The sequence below is a fragment of the Gavialis gangeticus genome, unplaced genomic scaffold (genome assembly GCF_001723915.1).
Source record: "Gavialis gangeticus isolate Ggan-Ray unplaced genomic scaffold, GavGan_comp1, whole genome shotgun sequence".
In the NCBI taxonomy this organism is placed as follows: Eukaryota; Metazoa; Chordata; order Crocodylia; family Gavialidae; genus Gavialis; species Gavialis gangeticus.
In genome coordinates, this window is record NW_017729022.1 from 135,225,912 (window position 1) to 135,247,396 (window position 21,485).

The 21,485-nt window shown below is 40.8% G+C and overlaps 1 protein-coding gene across 5 annotated transcripts in view; it reads left to right on the forward strand.

The window, feature by feature from the left end:
* PLCB1 (phospholipase C beta 1) overlaps positions 1-21,485 on the forward strand; it is a 948,624-nt gene that overhangs the window by 692,415 nt on the left and 234,724 nt on the right. For all 5 annotated transcript variants that reach the window (XM_019516220.1, XM_019516217.1, XM_019516218.1 and 2 more), the window contains 2 exons: positions 12,249-12,333; positions 12,840-13,017. In XM_019516220.1, the coding sequence (XP_019371765.1) occupies positions 12,249-12,333; positions 12,840-13,017 (263 nt within the window). The remainder of the gene's footprint in view (positions 1-12,248; positions 12,334-12,839; positions 13,018-21,485) is intronic.

Sequence of the window (21,485 nt, forward strand, 5' to 3'; positions counted from 1 at the left end):
TGATAAAAGATATCACATTTACCCAAATAACCTTGGGTGCAGACAGAGGTGACAATCTTTGCCTGGACTGGCCAGAAGAAAGCAGTTTATAGGTGTGACCAAACACAAGTGTACAGCTGCAGATAGTTTAAAAAATGACTATTGAGTGAAAATCTGACCCTTCATTGCATGATGTATCAGATAAAGCTGTTACAAAATGTGGCATCTTTTGTAACTTGTGTCTGAAGAGCTCCCTGCCTGTCACTGTTTTTAGAATGGGAGGGGGAAAGGGAGTGGAAGGAGTTCAGTCTGGGAGTTTTTCAGCCCTCCCCTGGAGGGTGGAGTGGGTGTATTGCAGCCCCTCCCAAGGTGGGGGAAGAAGGGGACTCCAATTCACCCACCCCATCCTTCAGCACCAGCTGGGGAGCCCCAAAAACAAGCTCTCTCTGCTGCCTTTCCCCACTCCCATTCTGAACACAGCAAACACTGGCAGAGAGCCCTGGCTATTGCTATGGGAACCTGGTTGCAGGCTCTGGGCTGGCAGCTAGATTTCCCTCCCCCCTGGAACCAGCAATGAACTTCTGTTTGGCCTGGGGTATCATTGTAACTCAGAACAGTTTGCAGAAATCGTTCTGAGTTACAGCTGGGAGCTGCACTTCTGTCTGCACCCCTTGTCTGCCTATATCCTTAGACCAACACAGCTACAAGCAATAACCCAGAAAACACTCAGCAACTCGTGACCACAGATTTGAGTTATGCCAGTAGGACTAAATTGAAAGTTTCATGTGAAGGTATGTAGAAGGGTGTGCATGGAAAACAGACTGGGTTTGTGTTGCTTTTAAACCAAAATGCTTTAGTACTACTGCTCTACTACTACTACACCTGTTAGTATCTTCCATTGACAAACTGCCTTTCTTTTGGCTCTTTGAGATGGCTTGTACTCACTTATGTTCAAGTTACCAGTGTCTAACTCACATAATCTTTTACAACACTTCTGAATTTGGCTCATAGCCTGCAAGAGCCAATCCTTTTCCTTCCAATCTTTTATATTAAACCTATTGAAAGACTCTGGGTATGTCTACACATTGCCCTACAGTGACACAACGATGCACTCTGTCACTGTATGGCACGCTACGGCAGCATAGCAGTCGCATGGGTCTACATTTGATCGCCAGCTACAATGCCACAGCAGTGTGCTCCTCGAGTATAGTGTGCCACCATGGCAATGTAGCTGGGAAATTTACCTGTATGCCGTGTGTACGGCACAGTAACAGCCCATACTACACCATGCTTTAGTACTTCCTTTTGGAAGTACTAAAGCACAGCACCGTAGCAATGTTGCCATATGGCAATGTGTAAATGCACCCACTGTCTATAAAAGGCAAGGAAGAACCACCCTGTGGGCCTATCTATTATCTCAACCATCCATGTAATAAGCTTAAGCAAAAAAGCATTAGGAATAAGGTCTTTCACTTTCTTTGGAATGCCTTAATGTACTTTACTATATAAAAACTAAAGAATTTATAATGGTTTGGGGTGGGGGCGGGAATTAAATGCCAAAACAACTCCAAAAAAATGACACCAAACTTAAAATATCAATTAGAGGTGATATAAAAATCCAGTAGAGTGATAAAAAGGAGCATTATCAGTGCATGAATCCAGTCTTATGACAGTTTATCTCCACAACAATTTGTGGATAAATCCCTGTCATAGCCTATAGTAATGGATGATGAATTCGGCCCTGGATGTACTGCCGTGCTCTTCCATGTGTTGTTATAACAGTAAAAGGTTATTATTGAAGCCCATTTGAAAAATGTTTTCTCTTTTGTGAGGTTTACAATTGATTACTCTGGGTAGTTGTTGTTTTTGCAGCAATAAATGATTAAATGTAATGCATATGGTTTCTAATTCTGTTTTATCTGAATACTATTTCCAGTCATTTAACTGAATGCCACCATTAGACTTTCATTTTACTACAAGTCACTAAAGAAATCTACAGTTGATCATGCTGGTCAGAGAAACTGTCACATAATTTCATGGACTATTTTTTCTATCTCCATATTTACACAGAACATTGTTTTTCCCTTAATTTTTCAACAGCATTCAGGTCTGAAAATCAATGTCTTTCAGTTCTAGAGAATTAGTGCCAAATCACAAGTGAATCACCTCCCAGTTATTTCATGGGGACCAGAATTTGCCTTAGCTCTTCAGCTCTTAGACTCCCTCCATACTAAGGGAGAATTTTGTGGCTGAAATCCTGGTCCCACCGAAGTCAGTGGGAACTTTACTGTTATATGGTATATGTTTTGTTCATATCTCTTTAGGGAATTGAAATTACTGTGCAGCAAATATTTTAGATCACTCCCATGGATAAATACAATATTGTTAATCATCAGCTTAATTCCTTTCCATATTTTTTCCAAGTAAAATTCAGACCTCATACAGTTTGATAGCATGTGAGTTAGATTCTCCTACCTTTCTGCCCATAATTCCAGTATGCAGTATCATCATTCATACCCATTTTTTATACAATAAGAAGTCCAGTAGGATGTTTAGGTGCATATGTATTGCTATACACTGCAGAGTATATTTGTTGTAAAATTCATATATTGCGCTTTATATTATTTGATATGCAGTATAATATTTATAGTCTAAAAGCCATTCATTTATATATCTCTTCATGTATGAATTTATCTTTTATATTAGTTTTACATAAATAAATCTATTCTGCATAGTTATTGCTTATAAAAGTATTTGTTTATACATTATCTCTTAATGTAATTGATCTATTTGTTAGACGTTATTGTATATAATATAATCATTTTGTAATTCCTGAACATATATTCAAATCAAAGTTTATATACTGGGAAAAAACACTACAAACAAAAGAAATGATCCCACTTTCTTCCAGTGTGCAAAAATGGGGGAGGGGAGGGAGAAAACCTTTAGGACCTTGAACATATTGGAAAGATATAAAAAAAAACCTTGAGGTTTGAAGTGAAGCTAATTTAAGAAGATAAGATATCTAAAAATCTAATGGCAGACACTTCTGTAATTAGGAATACACTGATGACATAGGGAAAAGGTTAAGTAATCCTTGAATGGTATCCATTTAAGATCAGTGTTAAGATTGAACATAATTAATTACATTGAGATTGCTGATTCTGGCTAGAATTATTTTACAAATGTTAATAGTTTTTTTCTATCAAGTTTTCTGGTTCCATTTTACTTCTTTTTTTTTTACTTGCTGTGGGAAAGAACAGAGTTTTTATTTGTGTCATAAGTAAGACTATTCTCAATATTAATAATGAAAATATACTGCTGCAGCTATTATTATTATTTAAGAAGTCTGTCCCAAATAATAATAGTAATAACAGCAACAATAATAATGACAATAACAGCAACAACCACCACAACAATATGGCATTGGTTCTTAGAGTGTATTGTGATGGATACAAAACACAGGAATTGCTCCAGGAAAGGGAACCTTTTGCTTGATCTTGACAATCCATAGGAGTACATTTTGAATTAGGAGGATAATTCACTCAATTTTTCTGCATTTTTGAGGTTATCAGAGTTGACAGTAAAATAACTCCATTTATGGAAAACATTACTGATACCACATTCACCTTCTCCATGTGTCTGGAACAAGATCAGGGTAACTTCTTTGCTTTTGTTCAGTAATGCACAGCACACTGTCCTCTTGAGGGATAGTATAAGTACTACTATCCAGGTTTTCTTGTCCATGCCCATGATATCTGGTTAGTTGTTTATTTGTTAGATGTTAGATAACTTTCCTCAGTGATGTCGGTCTATATTTATACTAAGGAATTGTGGCACATGTTAACTTTTTCTTTTAAGACGAGTGGTGATGCAATACCTTAGCCACAGCATTGGCCAAGAGAGCATTGGCTAATAGAAAGTATATGCTCTCAACTAGCAAGGACTTGGCATCTGCCTGAAATATGCTGAGGTGTTTCCCTGATGAGGCCATGTAATCTTCATGTGAGGTGTGTTTTCTTTCAAGACACATTACTTAATATTGTTGGTTATAATACTCGTGTCCTATTATAACCAAAAATCTTGCTGCATCTCAACCAAGTCAAATGCTTGCTCTCAATTTGGTTTATGGAGAGCATAGACACAAACCTTCCATGCAGCACCTTCTGCTTCCTTTCACTAGTTTATTCCTGAGCTTCTGTTCCACTTCTGGCACCCCTTCCTCCTCCAAAGGCCAGGAAATATTGTTCACACTTAATATCTGCCCCATGTAACAATGAATCCTTATTTAGGAAGTATTTCTTCAAATTTTCCACCCAGTCATTGCAAAGATACTCAAAACTCAATGGACTTTTTGTGCCTATTTTATGAAGGAAATGGAACGTCTAAATGAGGGGTGGGCAAAATGTGGCCCAGGGGCCGGATGCGACCTGCCAGGCCATTCTATCCGGCTCATGGGGCCCCTAAAAAATTTAGTAAATTAATATTTGTCTGCCCGTGGCTGCTTGTCGAGTGCGGTAAAGTGCAGCCCTCAATGGCTTTCCAAAACTGAGTAAGTGGCCCTCCACCCAAAATAATTGCCCACCCCTGCTCTAAATGCAATTACTTTGGTGTAAGTAATGTCCTCACCACCTTTTTCAGGGCTTCCAGATTTGGCTTGGACAATTTAAATATTCCGAAATATAAGCCAGCATGGCTAAACATTGCTGGTTTTTTCCCATAATTTAAATAAATAAATAGGAATTTAAATTCGTTGTCAAGTCACATTCCAGCTTATTAAAGAGGCTGTATGGCAATGTTCTTGGTGTCTTGATGTGTTTGGGCTTTAGAAGTTGGTTCAGTCCCATATATTTTTATGCCTGTTCCCTGTCCAGTTCTTTGATTTTAGTCATTCGTAAGTTTCTGTTTGGTTCACCTGACTTCTCTTTTACACTGGACATATAGTGTAGCACACTTATCCAACACACAGTTCAGAGAGATAGAACAACTGAAAGAGTTCAGAATGCCATCCTACTTTGGTATTGCTTCCACTGGACAGCTTGAGGGCATCCATATAGACTAGATGCAACAATTTGAGCTGCTATTTGCATAATCATAGCCAAGATCCCATGGCATGAGGCTGAATGGATTAAATGCCAGGCAATACCATGAGCGGGTTCAAGTGTCCCCTTGGAAGTTCCCCTGTGATTTGGATCAGCTCCTTACTGTATTTTTGGCCTTGATGTTCATGTACCACTATCTATCCAAGTGGACTACTGTGCACAAAAGAGTAGTTATTAAACTCTTTGGCATTTTGTTTAGTCTGAGTACTCTGAGGAGCCAATTTTGAAGAATTAAGTCAAACCCTATGTGTAGCCAGTACAGGTGATTTGAAATTGTCGTGTTAATTGACAACAGCTTCTTTTACCCTGCTTTCAACCATTTTGTCCCAGTGTCCAGACATCCTTGTCCATTTCTGCTAAGATGGGGAGGAAAATGTTGATGATAGGTATCCATGTTATCAATAATTCGCGCTTCTGAAAGGTGATCTCTTCCATCATAAATTTTGTCACGATTTATTTTCCTTCCAGAACTTCTTGGTATTTTCATGTGTGCATTTAAGATACTTCTACTAGCAGTTGCAGATCCAGTCTGGCTAAAGAGCTTTGCAGCTTTGTTACAACTTCAGAGCATTGTTCCCAGTGATAATTTTCTCCTGTGATGAGAAGGTTCATGTGCTTGGTTTCTCTGCTCTTAGTCCTGTAGGCAGTTTTGTTATCCTGAATTGCCAGAGACCAAAAGGCACTCCAGAAGACATGGTGGTTCAGGAATGCTGGTGGGGTCCATTTCTTTGTATGTCATGGTTTCATGAGTTGACACCACCTGGATAAAAATTCTTCTGATTAGCATTAAACTAGATATTATTATTAGGAGTATTAGTACCAGTAGTATTTGTAAGACTCATAATAATATTCTTCCTATTATTATTATGGTTGTTATTATTATTGGTGGTGGTTACACTAATGCAGTCCTACCCGGTAGCTCCAGTATTGAACCAGGATGCCACTGTGCCTGGCACTGTACAAACACAAAATAAAAAGATGGTTCTTATCCCAAATAGACAATCTCAGTAAAGGAAATAATAACAAATCCAGTCTCTGTGTTTGTTGTGCATAATGTATACAAAATATTTCTAATCAAACTTTCTATTTCTGCCTAATATTTTAGTTATATTGCTTAGTTGTAGCACCATTTCTGGGTACCTCCATTCTCTGTACTGCAGTTCCAAAATAACATAATGTTTGAAGGCATTAAAATTCTGAAGTGAAAATCTTCTGCTGTAGAAATTTTTTATAGTTTCATTTTGAACTTATTTATTTTCACCCTTACTCTGAATAAAAGCAAATTTTGAAACGTTGAAATGCCCTGTTTTGACGGGCTCTGTTTCTACATGTCTTAGAGTGTTAACAAATGTTAGTTAGTAACATCAGTTCCCACCACCCGCAGAAATTATAGGACTGGAATTGTACCTCTATACATATTATGTATTTAAAGTAGTTGCAAAGTCAGGTATGATGCATTCAGTTAATCTCTTATTTAAAAAGAGCAAGTCCTTCTTTAACTTGTCATGTAGATAGATAGATAGATAGATAGATAGATAGATAGATCTCCATGGAAAGTTAAAGAAGGACTTATTCTTTTTAAATATATATATAGGTAAAAGTCATGGCAGTGTGGCATCTCATACACTAGTGGTTCCCCAACTATAGGTCGCAACCCCAAATGGGGTTGCAACATCAGCAGATTGGGTCGTAGACATAGGGGGCTGTGGGTTGGGAGTGAGGGGCCATACTGAGGAAATGGGGTTATGCTGAGGAAAAGTTTGGGAAGCACTGTCCTAGACTAACTTATTCAGAGAAGAATGAGTTTTCATAGGCTACAACCTACTTCATCAGATGCTACATTCGCTGCAGCCCCCAGGAAAATCTCTTACTAATCCCTCCCTGAATAAGTTTACCTACTCTGTGCACACTGCTATGCCTTCTGCCTAATTTCAGACTGATATAGTTAACTATAGCTCTTTATGTTTATATTCAAATATAAGATGAAGATTTTACCCTAATCAGCATGGCAAGATTCGCCGTACATTTCGCGTACAAGGAAATCTTATTAAATATATAGTCTGTCATTAAATTGCTGCCAAAAGCAGCTTGTGCTCAGTAATAGAAACCAACTATGAAGTCAATTAAATGCAGCCAGCACTGAGCATAACTATAAAATACACGGCCCATATTGAGAAGACATACTAATGGGAACATTTTTTGTTTGCTTGGTTTTTTGCTTTTGTATGTCCCTTTAAAATATGGTCAGGTGTTCCCTATGCAGGGAGCTGGCACTGGGCATGGAGGTCCTGTAATACCAGACTGTCACTAGGAGGACTAGAGCCAGCCCTGACACCCTCCCCTTGGTGCCAAAAATGCTTGACCATAGCCAAAGTGCTGATGGGAAGGGTGGGTTAGTGCAGCCCACCTGAATAAGAGATATGACAGTGCCCATTGCACTCAGTCCTCCTCAACAGCACTCTTTTTCAAGTCATAGTGAGTCACTACATTAAATAGATTTTGACGACTTCACTCCTATAGCTGAGCTGTGCCTTTCCCATTTCCAATAATTCCTGTTTCTTAACTAGGTTTAAATGCTTGGTAAACATCACCAAACAGGGCCCCAAACAGTTCACCTAGAATCTGTTCACCTAGAATCTCTCCCTTAGCCTGTCACATATGATTAATGTCGCCCAGCCCTCCATGAAATGGAGCCAGACCAGGTTACCCTATCCCTCATCTATATATACATTTTTGAAGGATCCCAGAACCTGTGACAAAAACACCCAGTTCCAGTCATGAGTGGGGTGCTAATTAGCAGATGAAACCTTTGTGGAGATATCTGGAGTTACACACACATACTGAGCAGTGCTGAACTCTCTGGTCACCATGGCTGGAAACACTGTTGACTGCTGGGACTTAGCCCAATGAATTATATGGTAAATCATGAACATCTTAGCTTTGGACTAATATCCTACATAGTTTACACTTTATATAAGTAGGTACAAAAGGGCTGATTAAGTGTGTTTATGGAGTATCTGTGCTAAAATTTGCAGCAATTTCAGAAAAGATAAAATGCAGCCTGATAAATTCTAGATGAATTAATTCTATGGGTGCTCCTAGTAAATTCCCTGTATGTGAATTACTACAGGCATGTTTGTTTCAGTCAGTGTTTTCAAATGTGCTCCTCACTTCTCTGTTATGGTCTGACACAATGGGGGAAGAGGCTGCAGGGAGAAGAAGTTGAGGGAGTAGAGGATAAAGGGGCCACATGACCCCCCCTGCCCCGATTTATTTTTCCTGCTGTAGCAGTGGGAGGGGGCAATTCAAGGCAAACCTCCATTTAGATTATATACCTGGAAAATTATAACAATGTTTTCCATACATAGACTGTAAGGCTCATCTTAAATTCAGGGGTGTTTAGAAACTGGCACAAAATCAGATTTTCAAGATTTTTAGTGGGTACATTAAGCAAATAAGAAGCATCTGGAAGTTGAAAAGTTTTAATCCTTTGTAACAGTGAAATATTGTCAAATTTACACAAACACTTGCACAGGATGGTTTAGAGATGGATATTCATGACTTGATTTGGGGATTGGACTAGGGAACTTCTGAGGTCCCTTCTAGCCCTACTTTTCTATGATTCTGTGCTTCTGTAAGATTTTAGGTTTAAGGCTATTTTAGTTGCAACACATGTTGCGGGGGGAGGCGGGGAAACCTGCATTGTTTCGTCTGAACACCATGTCTAACACCACTCCCCCGCATATTTACTCAAATATAAGACACCCCTGAATTTAAGATGTGCCTTAGAGTCTATGTATGGGGAAAAAAATGTTATACTTTTCCGGGTATATAATCTTGAAAATCTGATTTTATGCCAGTTTCTAAACATTAGATAAACCTATGCTTTGGGTAAAAGGAGGGTATCCTTTGAGCTCCACAGTTTCTAAGAGTGTGGAATAAAAAAATATAGGTCCTATCTGCAGAAAATCAGGATTCACTTGTCTATAATGATCCCCACTGGAGGTGGGAGTTAAAATAAATACCCCATACAGAAGCCCACTTTAAAGGACATTGTCTGTCTGTCTGTCTGTCTTCTCTTTTTGTAGAGTCATTGCGAGTTATTGAAGAGTCAATATGGACTATACTGTTCCATCAGCATCCTTAAGTCACATAACCATTTTTCTCTCTCATCTCTTCCTCCAGGGTTTTTAGGTCATTTTGCTTGCCGTAGTCATTGTCTTAATTTTATGCCTGAGGCTGAAAATGGGTTTTAATTTCCTTGCAGATTTGACTGAATTTAAAAGAAAGACTTAACAAAATACTGTAGGGCATCAACATGCTGTCATTTAAAACCTCTCATGGTTTTGTGGAATCATTTATAACCTCCTAACCCACGTTTTTTGTGAATGACTGGAGTTATGTCTGTTTAATCACAAACACAGTCTGCTGAAAACAAGACCTCAAAACAGAGCAATACAGAGCTTCAGGAAATGCCGATTATGATTTAAATGCCATCTAAACTACATCTTATCTCTGATTTCTCCAATGTAATACCAGCTACCTTCCAGCCCTTGGCACTGCTGGCACATAATGAATAATGAGCTGCATTAAAAGAAGTCTTACTGATTAATAAGAATAGGTGCTTGATAATGCAAGTAGGTAGATGTATTGCAGACCTGGAGCAATATCTACACACTTTTAAACAGATTTTCATGCTTGTTAAACAACCCTCCCAGTCCTAGTGGCATTAAAGTGCTTTAGAGTGCAGCTTTGTTTTTATTTGTAAAAGGTTAATCAAGAAGTAGCTTCAACATTTTTTGTCTCACCTGGGCCATTGACATTTCAATCTCAAGGGAAGGGAAATCAGCTTGCTGTAGTGGTTCCCAAGATTTTTCACACCTCAGGCTTCTCTGGTAACTTGCCAATACATTTCATTTTATATTACTATAAATTCCTTTTTCTCATGATAAATAATTGCATGTAATTATTACCCAGAGCTTATGTGTCTTCCATATGGATATAAATTGCTAATAGCTAGAGTTCGCCAGCAAAACAAAGTAGCTATGGAATAGTTGTATTTTGTTCTTGGGAGAAACTAAACGGATTTATTTAAAGGTTAGAAGCAGGCATAAAAAGAGACTAGAGATTTTTTTAAATGGGCAAACTGAAGAATACACAGTTCTGTGAAAGTAGAAAAAGAGTAAGAAACTGTTGCTTCAAGCTGTGTCTTAGAGCTATGCAAGTAGTATTACTAAATACTATAAACTCTTTGCATTCCTAAAACTCCCTTCACTGTAGCCATTATTTTTCCCTTGGGTTGCATTTTGGGCAAACTAGTTGTAAGCAGAGTTTGCTGCATTTGGCTTATTCATAGTGGATGTCATATCAACCATTGAATAATTTACCCTAGTAAAACTTGAGACACGCAGGCAGTGCTGGGTAAAAGGAAATCTCAACTATGACCTAACCAGCAAGATAAAATAATTATTCAGCCACCCCTTGCAAGAGCTTGGGTCTAAATCCAAGGACACTCTTGCTGTTATAGCTAGGCCTTCCTAATGTGAAGACAGTTATACTGGCATAACCAGGCTTATGGTATTCTGTTCTGTGCCACTTCTGTGAAACTACACAGTCTACATTGGCAGAAGCATAAATATGCTAGTATTGCTGTCTTTGAAGTAGAGTTTTCTGCTAACATAGTTCTGTCAGTAAAAAAAAAAATTGTCCCCCACCAACATATTTATAACAGCAAGAGCTTTTTAGAGTAGGCTTGACCATAAGGTAACTGTGGCCTTATGTGACGTGGGCAGATCTAGGATTTTGAAAGGTGGAAGGGAGGGGTGTAGATGGTGTGGTGCCTCATCAAATGTAACATAACACCCATTTTTCTCCAGTTACAAAAAAATTAAAAGCTTTACTAATAACCTAGGTGGCTGGGATTGTACTATTCAGTTTAAGCAAAAGGAAAAACAAAAACTTTATTGACATATTTTCTATGCCATATGTATAAAAACACAACAAACTAGGCGTAATAATCAAAAGATGTTTCATTAGTTCTGTAGTCATTAGAATTAAATGTACATCTGTCTTTCAGATTCATAAAACACAATCTAGCCATCCCGAGCATCTTGACAGTGTAGCCATGCTTCACTGAACATTATTTCCACACGTGAGTTAATGCTCACTTGAATTAACATTTCCACACTTGAGTTAGCTTGAGTTAAACGCTGTCTGCAGGACTGTGAAATAGGAGCTATGTTTCCAGGAGCAGCTAACAGACAGCAGAATTGCCAAAGAAAGCATAACTTAATTAATGAAGCCTTTAAAGACCAATAAAAAGGAGAGAGGGTCATTAACACCCTAGGAATGAAGAATTTAGAAGGAATCAGGTAGATTATAATAAGTCATGAAGTCAGTTAATTCCCTCAGTGCTGCCTGAATAGAAATGCTGCTGCTGCTAGGCAGTTGGTTTTAAACTTTTGGGTGACCAGGAATCAAAGGGTGGATGTAACTGTATCACAGCACCCCCCTGGATCTGCTTCTAGCTATTACTTCCCAGTAAACCCATCCTGAAGATGCCATTGCTGGGGATGGTGAGTTTAACCATGAAGACATGGTCTGTGCTACAGAGTGATATTGTCACTTTCTGAAACACGTCTAGAGTATAGTTGAAAAGGGTCATTCCTTTTCTTTTCTTTGATTCTTCTGCTTTACCTCTTCAGGTTGTGTATGTTAAAATGGCAAATTCAAGGAGGAAAAAGAAAAGTATGACTGGTAAATACAAATAAGAGTCTTGCAAAGGAGAAAACATTTAAACACTGAATAAATACGTTGTCGACCAGAGGCCAACTAATGTTATAGTTTATTCCTATCACTCTCTGAACCAACACATTCAGTTTTCATTATCTGTTAAGTATGTGGGACTGTTCGTTTCAATGTGACAGGTTCAGTTTCACTATTTATGATTCAAATGATCAACACCCTTATTTCATGTATGATCCCTGTGATAAGGGCTGTCAGAGAAGTCAGAATAATAGCACGATGAATCTAGATCATTGTGAACGATTCACAATGATAGGATCAGGAAATTATGTCTCGTTAAGGGATATTAGATTTTCCATTACTGCTGTTTTCAGTCAGCTGTATGAATAAGCCTTATTTAATTCTATCTTTTCCCCCCATTAGTCCTAAGCAGCAGGCAAAAATGGCAGAATATTGCAGACTAATTTTTGGAGATGCGCTGCTTATGGATACGCTGGAGAAATACCCAGTAAGATGGTTTCATATTTATCTGATTGTAAACATCTGTATTAATTCTTATTTGCATGATTCTGTTTTAGATTGTTCTTCATCTACTGGTTTATGAAAGTGAAACTGTGAGGGAGGGGAGGAGTGGCTAAGTAGTGTATGGTATTTGTGGTTTAAGCATATGATTTTTGATGTGGAGATTATCATGATACAATGAATTATAATCCGCTAAAGCTCAATTGGCTCTCACATCTGTCATTTTAGACTGTGGGCTTTCGCATTTGGAAGAATACTTATTATGGTTATTACCATAGACATTTCATAGTGAATATTTTATTTGTCTTCTAAAACGCCCTCAGTAGCACTGTTTTGTGTAGCAGTGAGGCTACCTCTTGTGCAAACTGTCCTTCATTTTAAATTAGGTTCACATTATGGATTACAGAACTGTACATTGTATCATACAGATAGTACTGAGAGCTGTCACAGGCTTATTTTTCTTATTACAAATCTTTCCTCCTTTCTTCAAAGCTTGAAGCTGGTGTTCCTCTTCCAAGCCCTATGGACTTAATGTATAAAATTCTTGTGAAGAATAAAAAGAAATCACATAAGTCTGCAGATGGAAGTGCAAAAAAGAAGCTCTCTGAGCAAGCTTCTAACACATGCAGTGATTCGTCCAGTGTGTTTGAACCTTCATCTCCTGGAGCAGGTAAAAGTCAAATTCACGAACACATTATCGCCTGACTCAGAAACACACTAGGGTCTGAGTATGGCTGAGAGTAGTACCTGTTTACATTGCTATGGTAGTGCAAAGATGCATCAATCTTGGTCTAGATCAATGAAGCCCAAACAAAAAAAGTGAGGCCCTGGACAGGCATGCCATTTGAAGCAGGCTGAGTGTGTTTGAAGCTCTCTGAACAGCAAGGCTTCAGACCTTCATAACTGAAAAAGTACTTCAAAAATGGCCAAAGATCTTCAAAATTACCTTAAAAAATGGGGAACATCTTTGAATTGCTTGCTTTTAAAGTAATTTGCCAAACATCAACATACTCCACCAGTCCTCTGGCATCCTCCAGTGCTCTGGGATTCTGAGCACTTCAAATACACATCTGTCCCTGGACCAAATGGGCTTTGCTGAAGGGAGTCCAAGGTTTGAGGCTGAGGAGACATTCCCACTTACCTCATGACCGGGGCCAGATCCAGAAAAAAGGACTGTAGTGCTTGAAGAACAGGACTTAGATGTCCAAGTCCATACTTGTGATCTGGAAAACTGCTAACCACATATCCCTGGAAGCACCTAATGCTTACTAGCAGCCTCACTTTTCACCATAAAAGTTCCCTGGGAAGCCAGCTCCTGTTGAAGCCCCTTTGGAATCCAGAAATGAGGCAGAACGGTGCCAAAGTCCTATAAGGATATGTCTGCATCATGGTGGTATTATACTGTGGCTGGGGCAGCCCCCACCATGCCCCACCTCCTTGCACTCACTTGTATGCTCCAAACCCTGAAATATGCATGTGAAGACATTCCAGCATGCTTGAGGGTGGCTTCTGCAAGTGATTCCTGAGCAGTCTTAGTAGTGCACTTATGGGCTTGGAGCATATGTGCATGTAAGCAGTGTGGTAGGGCATGCTTATGGCTGTCCTAACCTACCCTAAGAGACTTGATCGAGTAAAGATATGTTGAACATGCCTAACACACACCAGCAGGATCAGGCAAAGTGTGCATCTCTTTTACTTGTCATGGCTGATTCACAAAGAAAATAACAATCTCCTCCCACTACATGGTCCCACTAACTCAAGTACTAAGAGGTCAGTATTACAAATCTAAAAATGCATACTGTTCTGACAACCTAAGCTGTGGGTCATTTCCACATGGTAGGATTTCTGGTTTTTCTGTTCGTTTTTCTTAAAAACAGAGCCGAAATCTTAGGAAATTGCATCGATAAACACTATGTTAACACAGCATTAAAATTGCAACATCAAGCACTTAAAAGCTAAGAAAAGCCAGAATTAGTGTTTCCTAGGGCTCCATGTGCAAATCCACTATGATACACTCTCTAATGGTATAATCACAGATTGTTTTTCCCCACAGCGCTCCACCTTAGTCAATAAATGAGTAGTTACTCAATATTTTTCTGTAGCTCCATCACACAGTGTGTGGCTCTAGAGACTTTCTGTACTGCAGTCCATTCACATCCTGCACCAAACAGAGTTATTAATTTTTTCCCAGGCATTTCTCTAATGGTTTCTTCATTATACTGGAGTGCTTCACACTCTTCAATGAATCTTTGCAACACCTCTGGGAAATGAAATCGTATTATTTTATGTATGGGAAATTAAAACCCAGAGAGATTAAAGCCAAGATTTTGGATGTCCAACTTTAGGCATATGGGACCTGATTTTTAAGAATCCTTAGCAGTTTTACATGGACACAGCACTTCACATATTAAAAAAAGAGCTCTAATCAACTTCAGCTATAGCTATGAATGCTCAGCACTTCTGACAATCTAATGCCAGATTCCTAATGCTGGACACCCAGAAAATGAGGAACATAAAATTAGCGGCTGGTTGTGAACATTTGCTTAAATGACTGGCTTAGTATTGCACAGGAACTCTCTGGAAGAGTCAGGGATAGTATCCAGTTCTCAATGACAGTACTTGCCTACAATACCCACTAGATCTTCCTTTCCTCTTCTTGTAGTTCCTTGCCTGGCTCAATACACTCCTTCCAGCTTCTGTAGCAAATAAAGTGTGGGTTCTACAGACAATGGCTTTCTTTACCTCACAAACATGATTTTTTCCACAAGCATCTAATACACTGAATGAGGCAGTAGACCAGTGGAAAATGTTAATATGTGATCTTGTAGTTTAAGGCCTGTGTCATAATGCATAGATCCAGGAGGCTACATTGAGACTGCACAGGTGGCCTTAATTTTGGCATGACTAAATTTTGAATGTTGTTTGACATTACAATCTTAATGTAGTTTTTGAGATGTATTATTTATACACTTAGGGCTCGTCTACACATTGCCATATGGCAACGTTGCTATGACACTGTGCTTTAGTGCTTCCTTTTGGAAGTACTTAAGCACAGCGCCATATGGGTAGTTACTGCACCATGCGTGCAGCGCATGGGTAAATTTCACCGCTATGTTGCTGTAGCAGCTCACTATACCCAGGGAACATGCAGCTACAGCGATGTAGACACATGTGATCACTACATTACCATAGTGTGCCATACAGTGATGTAGCATGTCACTACATTGTCACAGGGTGATATGTAGACACGCCCTTAAAGTGTCAATGTAAGGGTGGCGAGAAAAAGTTGCCCCCGTCTAAGTAAAGCTGTATTTTTAGACCAAGGTACCTGTGGTGTGGAGACTTTGATTTCAGTGCTTACAAGGTTTTTTGCTTTAAGTTAAATCAAAGTAAACTATACCTTAATGACTCTTAGACTCACTTAAGAAAAATGTCCCAGAGGAGCCTACAATTTTTTTAAAAGTTGAAATAAGAGTGTTCACATAATGGCTTGCGATTAATGTACTAAATTGGTTTTGAAACAGTTAAACTGTGAGCTTCTGTGGTAGGAAAAGGCCTGTGGCACATTGGTTCACTGCCATTACTGATGTGCTCACCAAGTCCAAGGGGACCTTTGAGTTGGTGGCTGTGAATTAGAGTTTCACTTCAGCCAAACAAAATCACCACCCACGCATCCTTTCCCAGGAATGCCATAGCTACTATGCTGTGGAGTCAAACTCTCTCTCACTTGTTCTAGGCATGCAGTCTGGTCTGTTTGAACCACCTTCTCTGGCTTAAGATGCCTTATACTTTGGTATTGTAGGTGTCTTGTCCACTTTGTACGCTGCCTTTTAAAGTCAGATCCTCAAGTGGTATACATCAGCAGAGTTTCTTTGGAGTCTGTAGCAGGACAGCCCCCAAGGTCTGCTGTGATGCCTGCTAGTAGCCACCATGCTCCTGCCTGGCTCCCACTCCATCCTCCCAGGGTCTCACCCTGCTTTCTTGCCAGCCATGTCTTGATATTAAAAGGTAATGAGGGGAAGCCCAGGATGCTATCTCTCTCTCTCTCTCTCTCTGTCTCTGTGCCTGTTTTCTCAGGCCCTACTTGTCATAAGGGCTAAATTCATGGCCTTCCACGCCTACAGCCATGCCCATGCCTCGCAGATGTTACTCTGTCCACAGTTCAGTCCTTCAGTATTGCTAGCTCTTATGATTTTTGGCATTGTTCTTAAAGTCTACAGTTCAGGAATGTGAAAAGCTTAGCTCTTGTATATACAGTAAAAGCTCTGTTATCTGGCATCCCCTGGGAACGGGGGATGCCGGTTAATCAAATATTCCCGTTAATCAAATGTGCTCTGTCTGGCACACTCCCCAGCATCAGCATGCTGGGGGACAGGGACAGGGACAGGGGCCCCGCACAGGCTGCTTTTTCCCGCACAGGCTGCTTTGCCCTGGGCCATGGGCCAAAAAAGTAGTGAAGAAAAACTCAGCTCACAGCAGCGAAACAGGAACACCCCTGGAAGTGGTACTTCCGGTTTTGCTTTTGCTGCATTACTCAGATGCCAGTTAATAGTTTTCCGACTAATAAAGTGCCAGTTAACACAGCTTTTACTGTATGTATATAAATAGACATAAAAGAAATATCTACGTTTTTTCACATCCCAAAGCACAGATTTTAAGAACAACACCAAAAATCATGATGGTTGACAACATTGGTCCTTGTGTAGAGGACTCAGCCCTCTTGGCTTTAGCTCCCCTTTTCTCTTGCTGCAGACCTCCAGGCCTGGCCCACTGATTTGGGCCCAGCCTGCTCAGCCTCAGCCCTTGCTGTGTCTCTGATCCCCGGACCCCTCAGCCCTGTGTTGTAATTAGTCTCAACCCCCTGCCATCCCTGGCCCAGGGCAAGGTTGCTCTGTGTTTGGCTCAGCCTCCCTGATGTCCCTGACCTTGAAGGGCTGTATGCTGGATGGCTTTGCAGCACCCCTGTGGTCTCCTGTCCACCCCTCTTAGCCACATCTGGTCCTCTGGTCTAAAGCTTAAATTTCAACATAGATACAAGGCACTGCTTCACGACTAAGAGCTGATCTTGATGTTCTCTCACTAGAGGCCATAAGCTCTCCTTAGCTCTCTCCTGGGAGCTCCAGGGAATAACTCAGGTGCCTGCCAGCCTGTCTGCTGCAGGCATCTCACCGAGGAGCTCCTCTGCCTGCTCTACGCAGGGTCAGACTGCCTGTTCTGATTCAGGCCCTGGGTTTAAATGCCTGGAAGCCATGCCCCCTTTCTGTTATCTGCCTTCCCCAGCTCAGCGGGGGGGGGGGGGTTCCCTGTTAACTAAGGACCTGGCTCCCCTCTTGCAGCTTCAGCCCCATACAGCCAACCTGCTGTGTCCTCCTAAAGAGACAGGATTCCCCTGGCTCCCTGTTACAGTCTCTTTTCCTCCTCTTCCATTATACCCAAATACCAGGGTTTGGGTCCCCTGTTACAGACTCCAAGAAGCTTTTTTTGATTGGCACCAGTAAAAGAAATGGCCCATTGATAGCTGTTAATAGCATACAGTGCTAATTTAACAGATTGCATACTTTTGCAGTTTACTTCAGCTGAGATTTTTGAATGGGCCTAAGAGACAGGTGCCCTTTGAATTTCAATCAAAATTGGACTCCTGGTTATCTCAGGCCCCTTTGATAATCCAATATCCACTGCTATGAGTTACCATAGTGCTTGAATAATGCTAAAAACATTCAAATGCACCTTCATTTTCAAATACCCTTTGAAGCTGTTCGGCTTCACATTCAAAGATTCATTGAGTTTCCCGGCCTTACCTTTCATCTGTCCTTCATTGTCAAATTGTGGCCCCTGCCTCTGATCAACCTGTTATCCTAAACTTCATTGCCCACTTGTTAAGGTGTCTAAATCACCCTGGTTTTTTCATACCGTCCCTTATGCTTGGGAGAAGCTCCATATAAGTCTCCATGAAGCTGCTCCTTATTCTCTGTTGCATCCTTCCTCCAAACTCTCCATTGCTATCATGCCTACAAAGCATTCAACAGTAGTGAGGTTGCTGGTGTGTTATGACTACAAGCCCAACACTGAATAATATTGTCTCATTGTTTCCTTGTACTCCCCCATCCCTCTGTATCCTATCTCCCATCTGTCTTCTCTTGTCATACGCATGGATTGGCCACCATTTAGGCTGATATCATTGGTCTGTTTTTTTCTAATGTTGTACAGCGTCAAGCTGAAAAGGGCCCTGACCGATGGCTGGGCCTCACAGGCCTATGATGATATTTAATTACCTGTCCCTTTTCTCATGGTTTTCAGTACAGCCTTATCTAAAGTGGTAGTGTCAGATCATCAGCTGGTGCAAGCTGTGGTAGCTTTCTTGAAGTCAGCAGGTCTATGACTTAGGTTCTGTCCAATTTACAGAGGCAGCCAGCCAATTTTGCATGCAGATAATGGGGCTGGCTGCCATTTTTGAGCACTTATCATGGCTCCTCCCCCCGCCCCCCACCCATGCCTCTGATGAGCCAAGGGGCCCTGGTGGCCTTGCACCCCTCTGGTGAACGGTAGAGAGAGCCATCTGTCATATGGTCTCACCCCTCACTGCTGATTGGCTGAGAGGGCTGTCTATCATGTGGCACCGTCCCTCATTGCTGATTGGTGGAGAGGGGTTAGGGTAAGGGTTTCATGCCAGTGGCCTCCTTCCACCTTTCTTCTGGGCAAGCTGCATGTCTGGGAGGACTGCTGGTTTCCACTGGGGAGTCAGCACTTGATTTTTAGTAAGTTATTTTTGCCCCTTAAGGATTTTGTGGAGATTACCCAATTTTGCAATTTCTGGGAAATCCACACAATCACAATTTGGGTAGACCCTTATCTATGAAAAGTTCACAAGATGAAAATGTGTCTCCTAATTTCTCTGGGTATGAAGAAACTTACATTTTTAAATGGAAGGAGGAGGTGCTTTGTCAGACCACACTGCAGCTGATATGGCTGAAACATGCACAAGCGTGTAGGTATACATGTAGCAAAGGTGCTCCAACTTTTACGTTTAAACCTCCTTCATCCAGGGTCAAAGCTGAGGAGATTTAGCCCACATGTACCACTACAGGATCCTGCACATGTAACAATTGCAGCATAATGGCTGCTGGACACTCCTGTGCTGCAGCCCCATCCTCTTTTGAAGTCACTCCATGTATATGTTTGTCCATACCCTCAGACTGTAGTAATTTGCAGCAGGTTTGTAGACCTGTACTCATGTACTACTGCTGCTTTTTCTCCTATCCGGAAACAGCTTTTGGACATGAGATTGAACCTTACTTGAAAGTTTGAAGTAAAATATTTTTAAATAAATACGGAAAATGTTGCCAATTTCCATCTGTGGACATTTTTAGCAATAGTAAGTTACCAATTACCTGGCCTCACTAATGTGTGCTGTGGCTTGGCCATGGGGATAATATGCTAGGGCAAATTGGCAATGGTCTGCTTCTTCCTCCTACTTCGTAGGCTCTGGGACATGAGTTTATTAGGAAAATCGGATGACTACATTGAGAGATCCGCAGCCGGTGACTGTCATTGCAAATCCAGTGAGAATGCTGCCGGCTTTTAGCAGCATGCTGAAGACCCTTAAGCTATACCCTGAGCCTGTTGAGCAATCATGTTATTTTTTCAATGAAATGTTCAGACAGAGATGTGTTTGTGAATAAAAGCATGACATTTCAACATCAGCATCTGGAAGAAAATCCAGCCTGGGCAGTCACAGCTCAATTGTGAAAGCAGTTCACATTATTTTAATCGGACCTCTTCTGCGTGTACTTAGATCCAGCAAAGTTCATTGAGATCTTCTGTTTCAGTTAAAATGTAGTTTTCAGAGTTCCTCCTAAGAATCACACTGTACAGATTATTAAAGTCAAACCTACAATAGAAATTCTGGTCACGTCCCCACAAGCAGGTACATGCAGTTTGTGGTGCCTCAAAGACTTTTGAGGCTCCACGAAATGCACATATTGCAGGTGATTCCATTCACCGTGCTACACATTTGCAGTGCGGCAGCAAATTAGATACTGGGAAATCCCTGTATCTAAAAAAACTATGGTCCGTGACTGCAGAGCATGCCTTGCAAAACCAGAGCCTGGCTGGCCAGAGCCACACTCCAGCAGCTGGATCGCTGCTGCTGGAGCCTCTGGAGGCCCCAGGGTCCCAGGTAAAGCTGCTGAGGCCAGCCGAGGTGCTGGCCCCAGCTTCCCCTGCTCTACCTTGGGCAATCTGGCACATGCCAGAGCACACATGCAGGGCCGTGTCTAGGGACAGCTAGCAGCAGCACAAATATGTGTTGCTGCTAGTTGTCACCAGAGAAATGCACATTCTCACTCGTAGGGACACACCCTCTGAAGGCAGAAGGTGAGATTTTGATATTGTAGATGCGTTCATGTTCTTCTTTCCCCCTAGGAGCAATCTAATAATAGAATACTATTATTCTATTATTAGGGGACATAATTTTTTAAACAGCAGCAAAGAATCTGCCCTGCCTGTAGGGATTTGGTCATCCTACAATATTTGAGAACAAAGCTTAAAAATCCGTGTTGTTTAAGATCATCTACCCATTCAGGACATTTTGAGGAAATGATTATTATGCAGCTCTTTCGTATTGTTTGGTTTGTGTTGCCCTCTGCTGGTGTGCCTTTGGTATGCCACCTGAGTGCTGACCACCATTCATGAAACAGATCGTTCAACCTGAGAAACGTATGTTTAATTCAAAGGAGCTATGCCAGTTTCTACCAGGGGAGTTACTCCATTATCCTGGTGCAAGACATTTTGAGAAACAAAGTGCTCCATTTATGATACTTTTTTGTCCCCCTTTACTGTGGTATGTGAGCATCTCATGTTCTTGCTTTTGCCTCGCAAAATTGTTACAAGGTAGAGGAGGAGGCACAAAGAGGTTAAGTGGCTTGCTCAAAATTGGACAGGTGTAGACATTTGAATGCTAGACCCTCTTGTCCTAGGGTAGCACCCTGAACCCCAGCATACCCTTTCTTGGCAATATATAATATCCCTAATTCATTAATTAGCACATGTAATCAGAACTCTCGGGGAGGTAATAACTTTTATTAGACCAACTAGAAAGTTGCAAAAAAAATATTTGCAAACTTTTGAGCATACATGCCC